This window comes from Sinocyclocheilus grahami, unplaced genomic scaffold, assembly GCF_001515645.1.
Source record: "Sinocyclocheilus grahami isolate Dianchi unplaced genomic scaffold, SAMN03320097.WGS_v1.1 scaffold410.1, whole genome shotgun sequence".
NCBI classification, from domain to species: domain Eukaryota; kingdom Metazoa; phylum Chordata; class Actinopteri; order Cypriniformes; family Cyprinidae; genus Sinocyclocheilus; species Sinocyclocheilus grahami.
Genome location: NW_015505589.1, coordinates 415,964 through 434,372, shown reverse-complemented (window position 1 = coordinate 434,372; position 18,409 = coordinate 415,964). Strand labels below are relative to the sequence as shown.

General features: G+C 40.6%; 1 protein-coding gene across 1 annotated transcript; it reads left to right on the top strand.

Annotated features, from left to right (window-relative positions):
- The first annotated feature begins 3,300 nt into the window (after positions 1-3,300).
- iqsec2b (IQ motif and Sec7 domain ArfGEF 2b) lies at positions 3,301-14,760 on the top strand. The gene is made up of 14 exons (XM_016232360.1): positions 3,301-3,445; positions 5,149-5,434; positions 5,520-5,849; positions 6,766-7,799; positions 7,940-8,101; positions 8,794-8,916; positions 9,851-10,017; positions 10,189-10,328; positions 10,512-10,637; positions 10,772-10,871; positions 11,114-11,275; positions 11,545-11,742; positions 12,013-12,062; positions 13,609-14,760. Exons 1-14 carry the CDS (start codon positions 3,441-3,443, stop codon positions 14,758-14,760), a joined length of 4,035 nt encoding a protein of 1,344 aa, XP_016087846.1. The 5' UTR covers positions 3,301-3,440.
- Positions 14,761-18,409: the final 3,649 nt, after the last annotated feature.

Here is an 18,409-nt window from a genome sequence, read left to right as displayed (position 1 = left end):
TGGTCAGTGGGGGGTGGTCAACAGAGTTTCTCCTGAAGTCCATCACAACCTCCTTTGTCTTACTCACATTGAGGGACAGGTTGTTAGTGCCACGCCATTCAACCAGCTTTGCCACTTTCTCTCTGTAGTGCGTTTCATCACTGTTGCTGATGAGACCTACCACCGTTGTGTCATCCGCAAACTTGATGATGTGGTTGGACCTGAACTTGGCAGTGCAGTCATGGGTCAGCAGCGTGAAGAGCAGCGGGCTGAGCACACAGCCTTGTGGAGCACCTGTGCTCAGTGTGGTAGTGCTCGAGGTGTTGTGGCCGACACAGACTGACTGAGGTCTTCCAGATAGAAAGTCCAGGATCCAATTACAGAGGGAATTGCTAAGGCCCAGCAGGTTTAGTTTATTGATGAGCTGTTGTGGGATTATTGTGTTGAATGCTGAGCTGAAGTCGATGAACAGCATTCTAACATAGGAGTCTTTATTTTCTAGGTGGGTAAGAGCCAGGTGGAGGGGGGAGGAAATTGCATCATCTGTACTATTAAACTGTGAGGGAATATTTAGATCGGGTGGTATTCAATGTTTACGTCATGCACACGGCTAGGTATATTTGAATGCACTCTTAAAAATAAAGTTCCTAAAAGGGGATTTTCGCAGTGATGCAATAGAAGAGCCATTTTTGGTTCTCCAGTGCCTTTCGGTGAACAGTTCTTAAAAGAACAATTTTTCAAGAACATTTTTCCACTATAAAGAACCTTCTATGGTTCCATGAATGTTAAAGGTTCTTCATGGAACCATAGATACCAATAAAGAACCTTTATATTTAAGAAGTTGTATATCTATTGTAACATTCAAAGTCTTACAATCTTACAACCTGCAACTTAACCACCAACACCCACGGTTACTGTATTAGTGCTCCGTATCTATAGCAACACTCTTTCTAATGACTTCCTCACCTCCCACGGTGGTCTCACGGCAACTGTCACTAAGCAACCCTACCTTCCTCACTCCTACATGTGTGTGAGAGAGAGTGGGTGGGAGGAGTGGGAGGAATGGGGAAAAGGAAGATGTGAGATGCAAGACGACAATTTTATGAGCAGATGTTATAGCAGCATTCCTAGAATAAAACAGCACTACAGGTTTGTCATTGCATGTAGGCAGCAGATGCTAGATTGGGCTAAATTAAGCCAATTTCCAAACCAGTATTAAAGTAAAACAGAAGTAAAGCTAGTTTTGGTGCATTGCTATGTGGTTGCTCAAACCTCTGTGATATAACTGGCAGCTTTCATTCAGAGGAGGTTTATGGGATTTATGAAATTGCAGGTTGACATCTAGAACTGCAAAACCAGTCGAAACCCAGTTAAAGCAACTTTGAAACTAGTCCATTTACTTATGTAAAGTAGCCTATAAACTAATAGTGTGTATGTTTGAACAGTTGTAGCTACACACAGCTGTGAAGTATATCAACGGCACTTTTCAGACCGTGGAATTGTGATGTCATCTAGCAATCAATATTTGCAAAGAAAACAATTACATCATTGCAAATGCTTGAATAAATACACAGTCTTGATAGTGAAACTAGAATTTGTTTTCAGGTAGCTGCCATTTATTTCTTCTCATGTCGTTCCAAAACATATATGACCTTCTTTCTTCCATGGAACACAAAAGGATATAATTTAATGAATATTTGGTTAAGGAATTCAATACATGACTGTATATTGTGCTTAAATGCCTAATAAAGCATGCAGGACTATCAGCTAAAAAGTGCATGTGGCTCAAGTTTAATAGTAAAATTGTAGTGGCCACCATTGCTCTCCAGTCCAGTAAGTGGCAGAATTGTTCACCTGCTTTTTTCTGTTATTTCTATGTAGCTATGTAAAAAGGTGTATTTCCATCACCTACTGAACTGGAGGGAAGTGCTGGATGGCGCACAGAAAAACAACGATGGCCCTTATGATTTTACTATTAAAATAGCCTAAATACCATTGTTGGGAGTCATGCATGTCTGGAACAACATGAGTAAATAATGAGAATTTTCATATTTGAACTATTCCTTTAATAAACAAACACATTGCATCAGGCCAATGATCTGATCTGATTATTAGAAATATTGGAATACATTTGCAACTATTTGGTCCTTGATATAAGTTAACTTACTTTTAAGTACCCAGAGGAAAATCATATTGCTCTATGATATTTCAAGAGATTTAAATGAAACTAAGAACCCAGCTCATTTAAAAGGATAGTTCGCCCAGTTGTCATCATTTATTCACCCTCATGTTGTTCCAAACCTATATAAGTTTCTTTCCTTATGTTGAACACAAAATAAGATATTTTGAAGAACCAAACCGTTGATGGTCCCCATTGACTTCCTACTATGGAAGTCAATCTTCTTTTATGTTAAACATAAGAAAGAAGCTCATACAGGTTTGGAATGACATGAGGGCGAGTAAATGATGCCAACATTTTGGGTGAACTATCCCTTTAAGCATCTGTTTTGTCTCAGATGGTTCTCCTAAAAATATGAAGACGCAAATGTGACGATTCTTGTTGTACAGTCGAGTGCTATAAAATTATTTTGTATCGCTTGGCTTAGATGATTATGAATATGAGAAATGTTTGAGTTTGTATTTACATTTCTTTGCAGCCTTATTCATTTTGCCAAATATGAACACAATCTGAGACATTTCTGAGATTTCTTCTTAAACGTGAGATTACTGGGGTGTTTTTCTGAAGAGAAAGACAAATCTTAAAAGCTGGTTCTTATTTAATCTCAATGCATTTGGGAGAAACTATTAAGACATTAAAGAGATCTCATTTATGATTTTGCTTTCTTATGGGTACAGCTGCCGCCCGCAGTACAGCTCAAAAGGCAATTGCTGTATCTTCCTTTCCCCCTTCAATCTTTTGTTCACTTCATACAAATACAGGAAACCACCCCTAATATGGGTGGTTTCCTGTATTTGTAAATAAATCAGACCAGCGAAATGGAGAGAGGGACACTGCCTTTTATGACCGTCATAGACAATTACCACAAACACCTCTGTGAAAAACTAGAAAAAGATGATAAATACAAGCATTGCAGGAGATCCTAAAGCTGATTGGCCAGAAACTCCAGCCTCAGTGACATATCAGCTCACTCTTTCCGAGCTACTGACTTCAGTGAACTACACCAGCGCACTTTGTGTAATGTAAATAAAGGGAGGGAGAGAGAATAGGAGGAGGGAGGGTTTAAGCACTGCCATGTGACTATGTGGTGGTGACCTCCTGACAGTTGGTCATAACTGCAGAACAACTCTAAAGCCACAAAGTTCAGCATTTTGGTGAATTCCAGGAGGTTTCAGCGACTCCTTGCCAAATTTGGACTTGTAGGAAGCAAAACTTCCCTTTCGCTCTCAGGGTGGATGTTCATGTGCATGGGTTTATGCAACTATTTGGGTCTTTCTAGTAAATGTGGTAAGTGTACAGTTAAAGTTTCCTTTTTTATTTAACCCTAACATCTGCTGTTGTGTTATAAACCTGTTAGGTTTCTGTTTTCCTATATACAATAGAGGACAACAGGAGGGTATTTTGCTTTTGTACAAACTGGCCCTTTCTGGACAGGTGTGTAATGGTTACCTGTAATGGTTCTTACCTGTTGTTACATGTGATAAACAGCAAAACAAGGGTTATTTGCATCCATGTAAGTGTCTTTGTGTGGGCTTGAGAGAGTGAGAAATCATTTAACCAAAATGAGAATAGTTTCGTAAGACGTCTGAATTGCAGTACATTAGCTTTATATGATAATATCTTGCCTTCAATAACCTCCTCTGACTTAGTCATACAGAACAGGAAGTTGCCTGCAGTGATTCAGAAGTACCCACACACTGTCCTGTCAGAAAGCTGTGTCAGGAATATGAGTTCAGATCACATGTTGTTGTGTTTCCCATGGCAAACCTAAGGGTCAACGCCTCTGCACTGGGGTGACTGACCCTGTATACTGAGCTCTTGTGTCAATAGTCTGTTTGTTCTTATTCTGTAATTTCTTATGCAGTGGTGTTTGCAGACTCAAACACAAAGTATTAAACATCAGTGTGTAACTTGTTTGTGCATAAATAGTACCTCAATTTGTGTGGATTGCTGAGGAGAAGTATGGTATTACTTTTCCAAGCAACTGGGGGGGAAAAACATTAAATTACATTGAATTGACAGGATGCAAGCCATATCAAGTGAACTTCATAAGCAGGCATAGCAACAACCTAGAACATCCTAGCAATACCCTAGCAATCAAACAGAATACTAGCAACCACATAGCAATGTGCTAACAACCATTGTTATGCCACCACAAAGCAATGCTCTGGTAACTACATAAAGCACCTTAGTGTCATGATGGTGAGTTTTAGATTGTAAAACACCACTTGCATTTTCTTCAAAAAACATAGGAATCTATTTCAAGTTATACTTTGGTATAAAGGCCCTTGAGTGAGATTGCATAATTGATGTCATTATGTGTGCTGCGTATGTTTGGCGGTATGTGTATCAATCAAACTCTTGCTCTGATAGTACCCTGGAGGATAAGTGAGTCACTTATGGCAGCGGAAGACTACAAGTCATTAAGGATGAGAGCTGTTGTGTGAGGAACAGAATATGAGGAGGTGTCAATAGTGTAGAGTTGAGGTGAAAACAGGTTGGATATGATGCCAAAACTTCTCACATGACAGGTACAGAAGTCAAAAACAGAAGTTGATTTGACAGGAAATTCACTACTGCATTTCAAGTTTCTGATAGTACATACAGATTAATTTTTGAGTTTTAATAGATTGTTTAAATATAAACTATGATCTTTGATAAAGGAAACCAAGCTCTTATTAAGGCATAGACTTGCGTAACTCTCTCCAGTTACAAATCTTAATTATAACTAGAATTGCTCTAATTGTCTTGGTGTGATAATTCTGGGAAAGCCTGAGGCTTGTTTAGGTCATTTGCCCTGTTTAAAGCTTTCCTGAAAGTCAAAATGCTAAGTCAGTGGGAAATAAATAATGTCATGAATTCCTGAGTTGCTTGAGATTTTTATCTTATCCTTTCATTATGGGGGTGTTTTAGACTCATTCCTCAGAATTATTATCTCTCTCTCCTCTCTCTTTTCCCCTCTCTCTCTCTCTCTCACCCACCCCTTTCAGTGAGGAGGAAACCCAGAGTTCAGCTTCACGTCCTTTTTCAGACAGTTCCAGCAGTAAATCTCCTTACGTGCACAGCTCTGACCATTACGGGGACAACAGCTGTGGCCCCCCAGGCCCTCGGGTGCCTTTTGTGCCCCCTCCAAGCCCAGCCAGCCTTGCCTGGGCACATCGTACACGCAACCAGCCAGCTAGCCTGGCCCTACGTAAGCAAGAGGAAGAAGAGAACAAGAGGTGCAAAGCCCTATCAGACAGTTATGAACTCTCTACAGACCTACAAGACAAGAAGGTAAGGCATGCAAAAAAAGAATCATGATTCATCATGATCACAATCTATTGAAGCAAATATAACTGATGAAGGTTTTGCTGTGCAGGTGGAGATGCTGGAGAAGAAATATGGGGGTTACTTCGTGAGTAGACGAGCAGCACGTACCATCCAGACAGCATTCCGTCAATATCGCATGAACAAGAACTTTGAGCGCCTGCGCAGCTCAGCTTCTGAGAGCCGCATGACACGGCGCATCATCCTTTCCAACATGCGACTGCAGTACTCGTTTGATGACCGACAGCCTCAACCTCCCACCCCGACTCACTACAGTCACAGTCCAGGAATGGGTCCTCCGCATTCTCCAACCTGCACCACAGAGCCAAGCTCCCCATCACAACCGGAATACACCCACCTAGAGGACTCCTTCTCAAAACAAGTCAGTACTCAGTTTTACTGTATCTGATCTGTCCCCAACATTGGATGCTAATGTACAGGCTTCATAACTAGCTTAACCAGCAAGATGTTTTTGGGCAACTAGTTTCACCAGAAAGACTGCTGGTCAAAGTTTGGCGTACCTGTCTGACCTGGTCTTTTCAGTGGGGTAGTGTCCATAACTTGCCCATACACCTTATGTGAACATACAGTTTACATTTAAATTTTTTTGTATTAAAGCAAGATAGAGCAGATAGCAGATAGATTCCAAAACTGTCAGATCATGGCCAGATAATGCTATGTACATCCTGTGGTTTCTATGCTCTTGCAAAAACTGTACATTTAGAGGTACAACAACTTGTCACTGGGGCAGTACCCTTAAAGGGACAACTTTATTTACCCCTAAAAGGTTACTGGAAGGTACTAATATACACCTTCTCTAGTGTTACAACAGTGTCCCTGGGAGAGTACCTTTAAGTGTACAACTTTGTACATTATGTACCAGCCTGATCTCACAGCAATTTGTACATACTGTACTTTATGAGGTGGCTAAATCATACAATTTCGTACATTTTCTGTGAGGGGTATGTTTAGGGGCGGGGTTATGGGTGGTCATTCATACTAATTCCTATTCATTTTTGAGAAAGTTTTGTGAAAAATCATACGCATTTTACAAGGTGGCAAATTCGTAGGAATATGTATGAAAAGACCACCCCTAACCCCGCCCCTAAACCTACCCCTCACAGAAAACATACAAAATCGTAAAATATGTATGAATATGTATGAATTGCAGTGAGATCAAATTGGTATATAATGTACAAAGTTGTACCTTTAAGGGTACTCTCTCAGAGACACTGCTAAAACCCTAAAGATACAATTTTTGTAGTTTGCCTGACAGTGTCTGTTTCTTTGTACTCAAGGTGAAGTCCTTGGCCGACTCCATTGATGATGCCCTAACGTGTCGACCACGCCGAGATGATTCCCAGGAAGGTATAGGGGATGGAAGTGGTGTTGTGGATGACTTCGGCGAGTGCATATGGAGTAGCAACAGCCACGTATCCTTACGAAGAAGTCTTGGAGACAGGGATCGAGGAGGTACAGGGGGCTTGAGCATGCACGAAGACAGCACAGCCACCTCCTACAGTGATGTTACGCTTTACATGGACGACGGTCTACCTTCCTCACCTCTTTCTCTAGACCGGGCCCCTAGCAGCACAGACACCGAGTTCTGGGGGGGTGTTGGAAGCGGGGTAAGTGGTAGAGAAGATAGCCGTGACACAGAAGGAGGAGGAAGCAGCAATAGCCGCCGAAGCACACCTTGCACAGAGTGCCGTGATTACCGTTTAAGGGGAGGGCATTTACCATTACTTACAATTGAACCACCTAGTGACAGTTCAGTGGACATGAGTGACCGCTCAGACCGAGGCTCCCTTAGCAGACAACTAGTCTACGAGCAGGACTCAGCAGGAGGATCACCTCAAGGGACACTAAAGCACAACCCTAATGCTCGTTCAACATCCTCGACAGCTGCACAAGGTCAAACACGTCCAGCTAGCCGATCGCACATCCCACACCACATGCCTCACCATCATCACCATCACCACCACCATCATCATCCCCAGTACCCCGACACACCTTCGTCCTCCTCCTCTCCTCAACAGCCCTCAACCACACCGCTCTCATCCTCCTCTTCAGCACCACTGCCTCCTGGTGGCTTGGAGCAGCAGTGCGGCTCGGATGGTGATAATGACTCACTAAACTCCACCACAAACTCTAATGAGACCATTAATTGCAGCTCAGGCTCCTCTTCAAGGGATAGTCTGCGGGAGCCCTTGCCCCCATTAGGGAAACAGACCTACCAGAGAGAAAGTCGGCACAGCTGGGACTCTCCTGACTTTAACAACGACGTAGTGCAGAGAAGACAATATCGCATCGGACTCAACCTCTTCAACAAGTAAGAGAAAATTAAACACTGCCTCTTTTATACAGCACTCCCACCATTTACCATTACTATGAAATTACAAATCAAATTAAGGAAACTGAATGCATCTGTTTGAAACATGATTAAACTATGCTGATGTTTTTGAACTGCAGGAAACCAGAAAAGGGTATTCAGTACCTAATTGAGAAGGGGTTTGTGTCAGACACACCAGTGGGCATTGCTCGCTTTATCCTGGAGAGAAAAGGCCTGAGTCGGCAGATGATTGGAGAGTTCCTTGGAAATAGACAGAAACAGTTCAACAAAGATGTATTGGAGTGAGTCCACACAATAAATCCTCTAAAATTAAGAAAATTACAAAAGTTTAAATAAAAAACTTTCCAAAAAAATTGCTTTGAAAAAATGTAATTGTTAACAGCAACTACCTAGTTTTTGAATCCTCAGTTAACTCATACCGAATAGATATGTAGGCATGCATTTTACATAAATTATACAATATAATGTACATAATTTAGCTTGCAGTGTAACAGAGCAGGGGTCTTCAACCTTTTTCAGGCCAAGGACCCTAATAATGCTCTTTTGTTCCATGCACGTTTTAAATTTTGGGATTAAACAATAATTGGCGGATCCATTTGGGGTTACAGAGCCCAAATACCCTTGGAGCACAATTCACAATGAAGTAATGTAATATACTGTACAATACTACATCAAGAAATGCACAGAAAATGTTGGTGCCGATAGCCTTGTGGGCAGCGCACTGACATACAGCGCCGTTGTGCTGCGGGCGTCCCGAATTCGAATCCTGACTTATGGACCTTTCCCAATCCTGCACCCTCTCTCTCCACTTCGCTTCCTGTCATGTTTGAGCTGTCCTATCACAATAGAAAAAAATGCACAGAAAATAAAGACAGACATATTTAGCTTTTTCTTGATCCACAAACAATTGGATGCATGTTTTGGCATAAGCATGTATAGATGTAATGTTTTCTTCCACTTTTGTTTTTCTCAGTTGTGTTGTGGATGAAATGGACTTTTCCGGAATGGATCTCGATGATGCTCTGAGGAAGTTTCAAGCTCAGATAAAAGTCCAAGGAGAGGCCCAAAAAGTGGAAAGACTTATTGAGGCTTTCAGGTATGTGAATGTGCTTATACACAATTAGTACACAAGTAAAACACTCAAAACACTTAACAGACTTAATAACAGCTTGCGCCAGCACAAACCGTCTTTTGGAATTAAAATAGTACTGTCAGGATTTACTAAAGACACGCAGTGAAGAATTAGCACTGAAAAGGCGTGGACACCTTGCGCCTGACCTGATTGAATATGCATTTGTAGAAGTTTCCCTTTCAGACGCAAAATTTATGGGAGGAGAGTATTAAAATGAATCACGCAACACGATTTGCTAATGTTGGCGCTCGTCAAATTACTGGTATTTGCGCCATTATTTAATGCCCAAAAAAGCATGTCTTAAGCTATTTTGCGCTTGAAATGGCTGCATTTGTTGTTGCTAGGAGGAGGCACAGCAGAGAACAGAGCGTGTGGTAGAAGGGAGAAGATTTTTTCTGCACGTATTTATTTATTTGGAATGCCAGAAGAACAAATGATCCAAATCCGAACATATCCTTACTCTAATTTGCGCTGTGCTTAGTAGTTTGCGTTTGTCATTATAGAAATGAGATGTTGCATCTGGGTTCTTTAATTTGCACAGTCAGTAAATCACCCGCAGAAATTTCCACACCCATCGGCACTGTTTTGGAATTGTGCTCTTGCGCTAATTTGCCCTGTTTAGTTAATCTGGCCCTTAGTACTTCACATTCATTAAATTACATGAGAGGCTATGGGTTACAATGATTTTAACAATACTTAAAGGCCCTTCTTAAAAGAAAATTGCTATTGATGAGTGGTCAGAGTTGCACATATATCAGCTATTTTACAATGCCATCACACATGGCTCATTCCGTCAGATTTCAGATCTGGAACAATGTGTTTATAAAACACATGTTTTTTATCTATCCTTCAATATTTGCACTCAAACACTATTTCTCTCTTTGCATCTGTCTTGCAGTCAGAGGTACTGTGTTTGTAATCCAGCACTGGTAAGACAGTTCCAGAACCCAGACACCATCTTCATCCTAGCTTTTGCCATCATCCTCCTCAACACAGACATGTATAGCCCCAATATCAAAGTGGAGAGGAAGATGAAGTTGGACGACTTCATCAAAAACTTGAGAGGTGATGTTCAAATCTCTCTCAAACCTTCACACACTGGCACTTACATAAGTGGGCAACCACAAACACACTCTCAAACTGCTCTTAAATGTTGCACGTAATTGTCAGGGATTGTGCCTATACACTAAAAATCTCTTCTTGTGTGCATGAAATTTTTTTCTCTCTCTTTCTCAGGGGTGGATAATGGTCAGGACATCCCACGTGACTTACTGGTTGGAATCTACCAGCGCATTCAGAAATGGGAACTGAGAACCAACGATGACCATGTTTCTCAGGTCCAGGCGGTGGAGAGAGTAATAGTGGGCAAGAAACCAGTGAGTTCCACTGAGGCAATTTTGAATTTATAAATCTTTTTGGATTAGAATCTTTGAGAATAGTGAATCTTTGAGACCTGATTTGTTACTTTGAAGTGTTCTGTCAGTGTGAAATCATACTTTTTGACCTTCTTGATGAACTGCTTGTTCCAAAGTAAATGCAAACATCTGCTCTGTGTGTAGGTTCTGTCTCTGCCCCACCGCAGACTAGTGTGCTGCTGTCAGCTCTATGAAGTCCCGGACCCCAACCGTCCTCAAAGGTCTGGAGTTCACCAGAGAGAGGTCTTCCTCTTCAACGATCTGATTGTGGTAATGTCAATAACACATATCAATAATCCATGCATACAAAATGAATTGGTCCAATGTATTTTTAGCAACATCTAAAAAAGTTAATACACATTAAAATCCTTTGTTGTTATTTTTCTTTGTTATTACACTTCAAGGTTACAAAGATCTTCCAGAAGAAGAAAACCTCCGTAACGTACAGTTTCAGACAGTCCTTCCCTCTGGTGGAGATGCAGGTTCACATGTTCCAGAACTCCTGTAAGATTTCAAGTTGGTTAATTTTAGTTCTTCTTTGTTTGAAGTAATGTTTAAAAAAACTTTCTTATGCTCACCAAGACGACATTTATTTGCTCAAAAATACAGAAAAACATCATTTAAACCTATTAATATAGTACCAAAAAATAGTCATTAATATCAAATATATTAATAACAAATTGGAATGTGACATTGCTATTTAGGAACCCTGAATACAACATAATGTGTTTCTCTCTCTCCCCTAGACTATCCTCATGGTGTCAGACTAACATCAGCTATCCCGGGAGGTGAGCGTAAAGTTTTGATTGTATTCATGGCCCCTAGTCAACAGGACCGCACACGCTTTGTCAGTGATCTGAGGGAGAGCATTGCTGAGGTCCAGGACATGGAGAAATACAGAGTGGAGTGTGAGTACAGGACCCACTACTGCTCTCATAAATCAACTACACTTTATTTTGGCGCCCTCTACTTGTGGTTTACTACAACATTAACATTATAGATTTACAGTGACCCTATCTGGTCAACCCCATGACTCATAGAAAACACACAGTAAACAAGATAAAAATGGCACATCGTAAAATGGCTTTTAGGATGTGTACAGACAAATTGCTTGATGCTGGAAATGTTTTGCCTGTTTAGGACTAGGTCTGATATTTGTTTTTTTGTCCACCTGCAGCTGAGTTGGAGAAGCAGAAGGGAGTAATGCGGCCCAGCCTGCTCACCAACAGCATTATGGCTGGAGGAGTGGGTGGGGTCAAGAATGAAGTGGTGAATGGCACTATGGGAAGGCCTAGTCTGGATGACAACTATTCACCAGGAGAGGGCCTCAAACGTACTGCTCTCAGCTCCTCACTGAGGGACCTGTCTGAATCAGGTGAGACACTTTGCTGTGATTGGCAACCAATTTAATTATGATAATTTAACACCATTCTACATTGGGGGCAAATATAAAATTTAAAAAAAGAAATGGTATAATTGGCAAAATGTAAATTTTGGGGTTAGATTTTGAGGTTAAAAACAATCTCAACGTTTGCGGACACCAACAAAAAAGTACGATTTCTATTAACACTGACTGCCAATACACTCACCCACACACATACACACACAAAGCAGTTGTGACTGACATCTGCTGACTGGGTAACAGGGAAACGTGGCCGCAGAAACAGCGTTGGTTCCCTTGACAGTACAATGGAAGTAAGTCTGAGTGAAGCAGAGGTCTGTATCTTTAGTTTTAGTCCCCAAACCCGAACCACCCGCATGTCTGCCTGGAATTCCCCACACAAAGCACGGCGCCATCTTGCATGTGTCCTAACCATAGACACAGAGCCATGTGTATGCATCATGTGTGACCATGTGTGGTCTGTGGAATGTTAATGTACACGTGACTGAGGCAATGAATCAATAACATCAGTCATTGAGACTGCATGTAAAGATCTGAAGTCATTCGGGACGTTGTTGAATATCTTGTAGATTTTACTCCGAGACATCAGGACTGGAAGACATCCCATTGACCCAGAATTAAAGCATGACATTGATATATGTCAAAATATGTCTGTCTTTATTCTCTTATGGTTTTGTTGTGCATTTTATTGTTTTGGAGGTGGTTTGTGCATTTTTGTTTGGTATGTGCAGTGCTATGCATGGACTAGTGACTGTGTGATATCAGTTCTGTTGATTTTTATATTGAGGCCTACTTTATATTAGGTGTCCCTCATAAATCTAAGCCAGTATGAATTCAAAATAGACCTTTTTAATGCACAGACATGGTTTTATTTTACATGCTTCATCGGTGCACTATAGGGCAATCATAAAATGATGATTTACACACAAGAAACAGCATTGACCAAAGATAGCCTCAATAATAGTGGGACCCAGCAGTTAATGACAGCAGATCGGGTGCCACTTCCAGGTTCAGCAGAAAATCAATAATGGGGTAATAGATACTGAAAAAAAGCATTTAGAAGTAAAATAAGCATATTTTCCATTTTTATTTTAAAATCATTATTTACACAATTGGTGCATTCAATATTGCAGTTCTATTTGCTTATTTATATGTATTTTTAACCGATTGTTTTTGATTATCAAATTGTGAATTATTTCATCTTTAATAATTTATCCATTTTATAATTGGATTATTGATTTCTTAATTGCTTTATGATTTTACAAATGATTGATGTAGTATTCGAGGCCCCACATGAAACCATTTTGTATTTCAGTTTTCTAAAGTCTTTCCAGTAAGCAAGTGACCTCCTCTTTTTTAATCTTATTTGAATATTCAGTTTTACTTGTTTGATTACAGAAGTAGAACGGGTTACAATGCTGTTTCATTTTGACTTTAATGGCAACTACACAGATGAGTAATTTCCTGTTAGCACATTACACAAAATAGAAATTAAATCCCACTTGAACTTTCAAATCTATATAAAAATTGGCATTATTGGCATTCGGGACATGTAATAGATAGTTGGGTACATGTGTTTGTGTTATTATGTTCTGATTTATGATGCTGACAGAATGTCGTTTCATTACCCTAATCAACTCACCCCTGTTTTTCCTCCCCACCCACTGAAACAACCATTCTCTCTGTATCCTTTTACAATGTTTTTCTTCTCTTTCTCATTTATTGCCTACATTTCCTTCCTGCTCCTCTTTGCACACCCTCACTTTTTTCCCGAACCCTCGCTTTTGGCTCTGTCGTCCTGCTGTCTTTCCTCCTTTCCCCAAACTCTCTTTGTCTTAGGGTTCCATCATTAGCAGTCCGCGGCCTCACCAGCGTTACCCAGTAGCCACCGTGCTCCCGGGATGCTATGGAACAGAAGACTTCCGGCCTCAACGCCCCATCCTGAGCCCCGGAGTGGGGGTGGGGGGTGGGCCGGGGCAGCAACACACACCTGTGGTGACTGGCGCTGGGCCAGCCTCCAGCAACACCGAGAGAGGAACGACTGGAATGGGGACTGGGAGCAACAGCAACAACACTGGATCCTTCCTGGGCTCCCTGTTTGGGGGCAAGCGATCCAAAGCGCCGGGTCCTATTATCCCCCCGGGGCCACCCTACCCTGCCCCTGTGGCCCCACCGACTACAGGAGGGCCGCCGCCTCTGTCCCCGTCCTCGCTGTGCCCGGGAGATGCGGGGGGGCCCTCCAAGATCCAGGCCCTGCACGCCCAGTACTGCCACACTACCAGCAACAGTGTCAGTGGGCAGCCTCCGCCCCCGTACTACCACCACCATCGCTTCCATATGCAGACCGTACCCTCGTCTGGGCAGCAGGGCCTCCATACTCTTCAGCGGGTCACCTTGCCTCGACGGCCGCACCCCAACCCCTCCGTGCACTCCCCATACCAGCCGATCTCCCAGCATACTTTGCAGGGTTGCTACGGGACCATGGGCAACATGGGTTCCGGCCTCCCTCCCCCCCTTTCTCCTCACTCCCCACTCTCCCCTCATCCGCAGTTTGCGCTCTTCCACACGCAGCCCACACACTCAGCCAGAGGGGGCGCCATCAGCAAGCCGCCTCTCACACTGTCGCACTCGCAGCCGCACCCGCACGCACACTCCCATCCCGCCCACGTGCACACGCCACACCCGGCCTCCCACCCCGCGCACCAACCTCACTTCGTCTTCGCCAGCCCTCCTCCTCCGCCCTTCCCTGCTCCCACTCAGCCGCCTCCAGTCTCTGCATCCGGCACTGTCCACCACGCGCCGCCGGCCGCCCAGTATCTGCCCCAGTATCCTCCATTGGCCTCCATCCCCCCTCCCCCCCTCCACTCCCCTTTACCCCCCCCTTCCTCCCCCCTTACCCCTCTTATGCCTCTCTCCCCTCTCCCCCCATGTTATGAATTTAACAAAATACCAGAGATATTTGTAAATAGGAAAAGTTTTCTCATGCTTTGACATTCAACAGTGAAGTGTCAAGGATGTGTTTTATTGTTATCAATGATTTTTATGGACAAACACACTTGTCTTTTCAAGTGTCCTTGAATGTTGGAGACTTTGTTATGGATATTATTTATTTTCTTTTTTTTTAACAGAAGTTGTGAACCAGTCATGATGTTTTTAATTCAGCTTTGTGTGCATATGATTTTTGGTTTGGGCTACCAGACGGCCTGTTTTGACCTGATAAAAACATAACGCCATACTTCCTCTTTTATTTCCTCTGTATGAATAATTGAGGAGAGGAGGAACAAATATAATTGAATTATCACATTAATACAAGGGGAAATATGAGAATATGATAAATCAAGGGAATTTAGCCTTAAGTAAGGCCTTAGTGTAAGTGCTTTGTTTGTGTGGATGCATAATGTGATCTCAAGTGCAGTTATATATTTCTGGACTGGGCTTAATGCAGATGCTCAGTATTATTTGTCTTGATGTGATGCTCAGTTATTGTGTGTAAGATATTTATGCCCTTTTGCTACCCTTTCAAAATGCAATCTCTTTATATTTGCTCCTGAATATGCTAATTACATCAGCACTCCACAGTACTATATAGCACAGTATAAGTGGAAATGGGGCTCCAGTTACATATGGTTACATACATAGCAAGATACCAATGTGAGATGAGAGAGAATATAAAGATTAGAAATCCATAACTTATTAATTGCATTTACTTTATTTGATTAATGATACCCATAATCTTTTCATTAACTGTCCATCTTCCCGCTGTGAATTTTATTGCATGAGTATGTTTGTATTTACTGAGCTCTGTAACAAACTGTATAGACAGTCACAGTATGATTTAATACTGACAGTGGAATAGGAAGTGTCAAAGGTGTGTGTGTGTGCGTGTGTGTGTGTGTGTGTTTGTGTGAATGTGTATGGGGAGGTGACATTTAGTGTAGATGATTATTGCATATTTATTTTGATCCAAGACAATTAATTTTATCTGTAAACTTGTACAAGTGTGTATGTCAAAGCAGATTGAAGTGTAATTTTGAAAAAAGGTATATGAAGTCATCTTATTTGTGTACAGATAATATATTAAATTAAGCAAATTCGGAGAGATGTGAATATATATTGCCTAATATTATGAATAAAAATATATAAAGTGTCCTGACACAACTCATTGTTCTGTGTATCTCATATATAAACATAATAACTGACCCCAAAATGAAAATGAATTTAATCTTATTAAAATGATTCTACCCTTATGTTGTTCCATACCTGTATATGACTTTCTTCTTCTTCTTCAAAGACACTAGTGACTGACAGCCTCAATCACTATTCACTTTCATTGTATCTTTTTTCATGAAATGTTGTTTAAATTAGATGTTACTGTAGATACAGTATATATTTATCTACAGACACACACACACACACACTTGTGTGGTTTACGGGGACTCTCCATAGGCATAATGGTTTTTATACTGTACAAACTGTATTTTCTATTGCCCTACACCAGGGGTGCCCAAACTCTGCCCTGGAGGGCCGGTGGCCTGCAGAGTTTATCTCCAACTTGCCTCAACACCCCTGCCTTTTAGTTTCTAGTATGCCTAGTAAGAGCTTGATTAGCTGGTTCAGGTGTGTTTAATTGGGGTTGGAGCTAAACTCTTTAGGACACCGGCCCTCCAGGACCGAGTTTGGACACCCCTGCCCTACACCAACCCTACACCTAAACCTACCCCTTACAGAAAACTACTGGCAATTTTTGGATTTCATAAAACACCGGTTTGTATGTTTTTTAAGCCTTTTGTTTTACGGGGACACAGGAAGTGTCCTCATAAACCATGTCTACGTTGTAGTACCCATGTCATCATTATACACATTTGTGTCCTCATAAACCATATATACCAGTACACACACACACACACGTGTATATATATATATATATATATATATATATATATATATATATCGTCCCCTTGGAATTATAAGGTTCTATCTGCATTCCGAGTAGTTTTGAGATATTTTTGCATTCTATTCGACTGTGTAGATAGAATCTTTTAGTTTTTTAACCTTTTCAGTGGCGAGTTTAAAATATTCTAGCGGTCCCCCCACAGTGAGTTTTTTTTTTGCTTGTCACATGACACACCGCGGCCACAATAACACTGTATGACAGATGGATCGCTTTTATTTCTTTTCCTTTTTTATTTAAAATATTCACAAACGTGCATTCCATGTCATGAGCTATCTGATATTCCGATTTACAAATATGTGTGAATGAGTGTGTTTTGTCGTTTAAAACCCTTTCTAAATGATCTTGATCGTGATCTGTAATGTGAGATGGGCGCCGCCATGTTTGCTCGCGCTGCAGTTCAGAGTCCTGTCAGTCGGATTTGCAGCACGTGAATTCATCAATTTCTCCCAAAAATACAAGTAATAAGTGGCCGGTGAAGAATAGAGTGAACTTTATAGTTATTTACACTATGTGTATCTGATATGAATAAAACACATCGGCAAATTAAATTTGAATGGATTGTTATTGTTGCTTCCATAGACATGTGTGTGTATTTTTCAAACTCTAAATGTATTGTTTTACCAGTACTTATGTGTATTTAAATGTCTGAACCCTAAAATATGCATTATGTGGTTAAGAACATTGCACAGTTGTGATAAAATGACAAGCGCAGTGCAGGTCTCTCTCTGGCTCAGCGTCAGCTAAAGCGCGAAAGCACAGTTTGAATTCGGCAGTTATGTGACGTCACCGAACGGTCTAAATCCCGTATGTGGGACCGTCCCGCTCAACGGGTTAAATAGAAAAGTCCCAAAATGTACACAACATTAAAAAATCTATCACATAATGTAAATAAGTTGTCACAGAATAAGAATATGTGAATAACTCAATTTTGACAAAAATGTCAGATATAACCTTATAATATATATATATATAAATCAAAACAGTAAAAGAACATTTAATCTGCAAAACCTTATTATTATTCATATTGAAAATAATTTAAATAAATTTGTATTATATTTATATATGGCTATATTACAATGTATGTGTTACAATGTACAATGTAATGCTTGTTTAAACGAATATAAATTACACACTGCCTAATTGAGAGAAAAAAGTAGGGAAATTCCAGATTTAATTTGATCTAATCCAGCCTCATAATTAATTGATATTATTCATTACTGGGAAAAAAAACTGATTAAATGATGCATTTATATATCAAAACACAAAAAAAGAACATGTTTACAATATATATATATATATATATATATATATTTAAAAATGCACATTATGGGAGAAAATTTATACAGGAAAAGCAGCAGATTAAAATGAAATATAAAACTTTTTGAATATAAAATATGCATTTTATATGAATCATTTAAAAAGGAAGCATTCACAGTCTTTCTTAAAATGTACTTTGACAAAAAAAAATTGTTTGTGTAATAGCATGTAGGCCTATTTCCAGAATTAATTAGCTATAGCTAATCTGATCCAATTGATTATGTGCTGAATTATCAAGAAAGTTCAACACAACCCAACCCTCAAAACTGAACTGAACTGAGTAAATGATGTCAGAAATGACCAGTGTTGGGGAAAGTTACTTCTAAAAGTAATGCATTACAATATTGCATTACTCCATAAAAAAGTAAC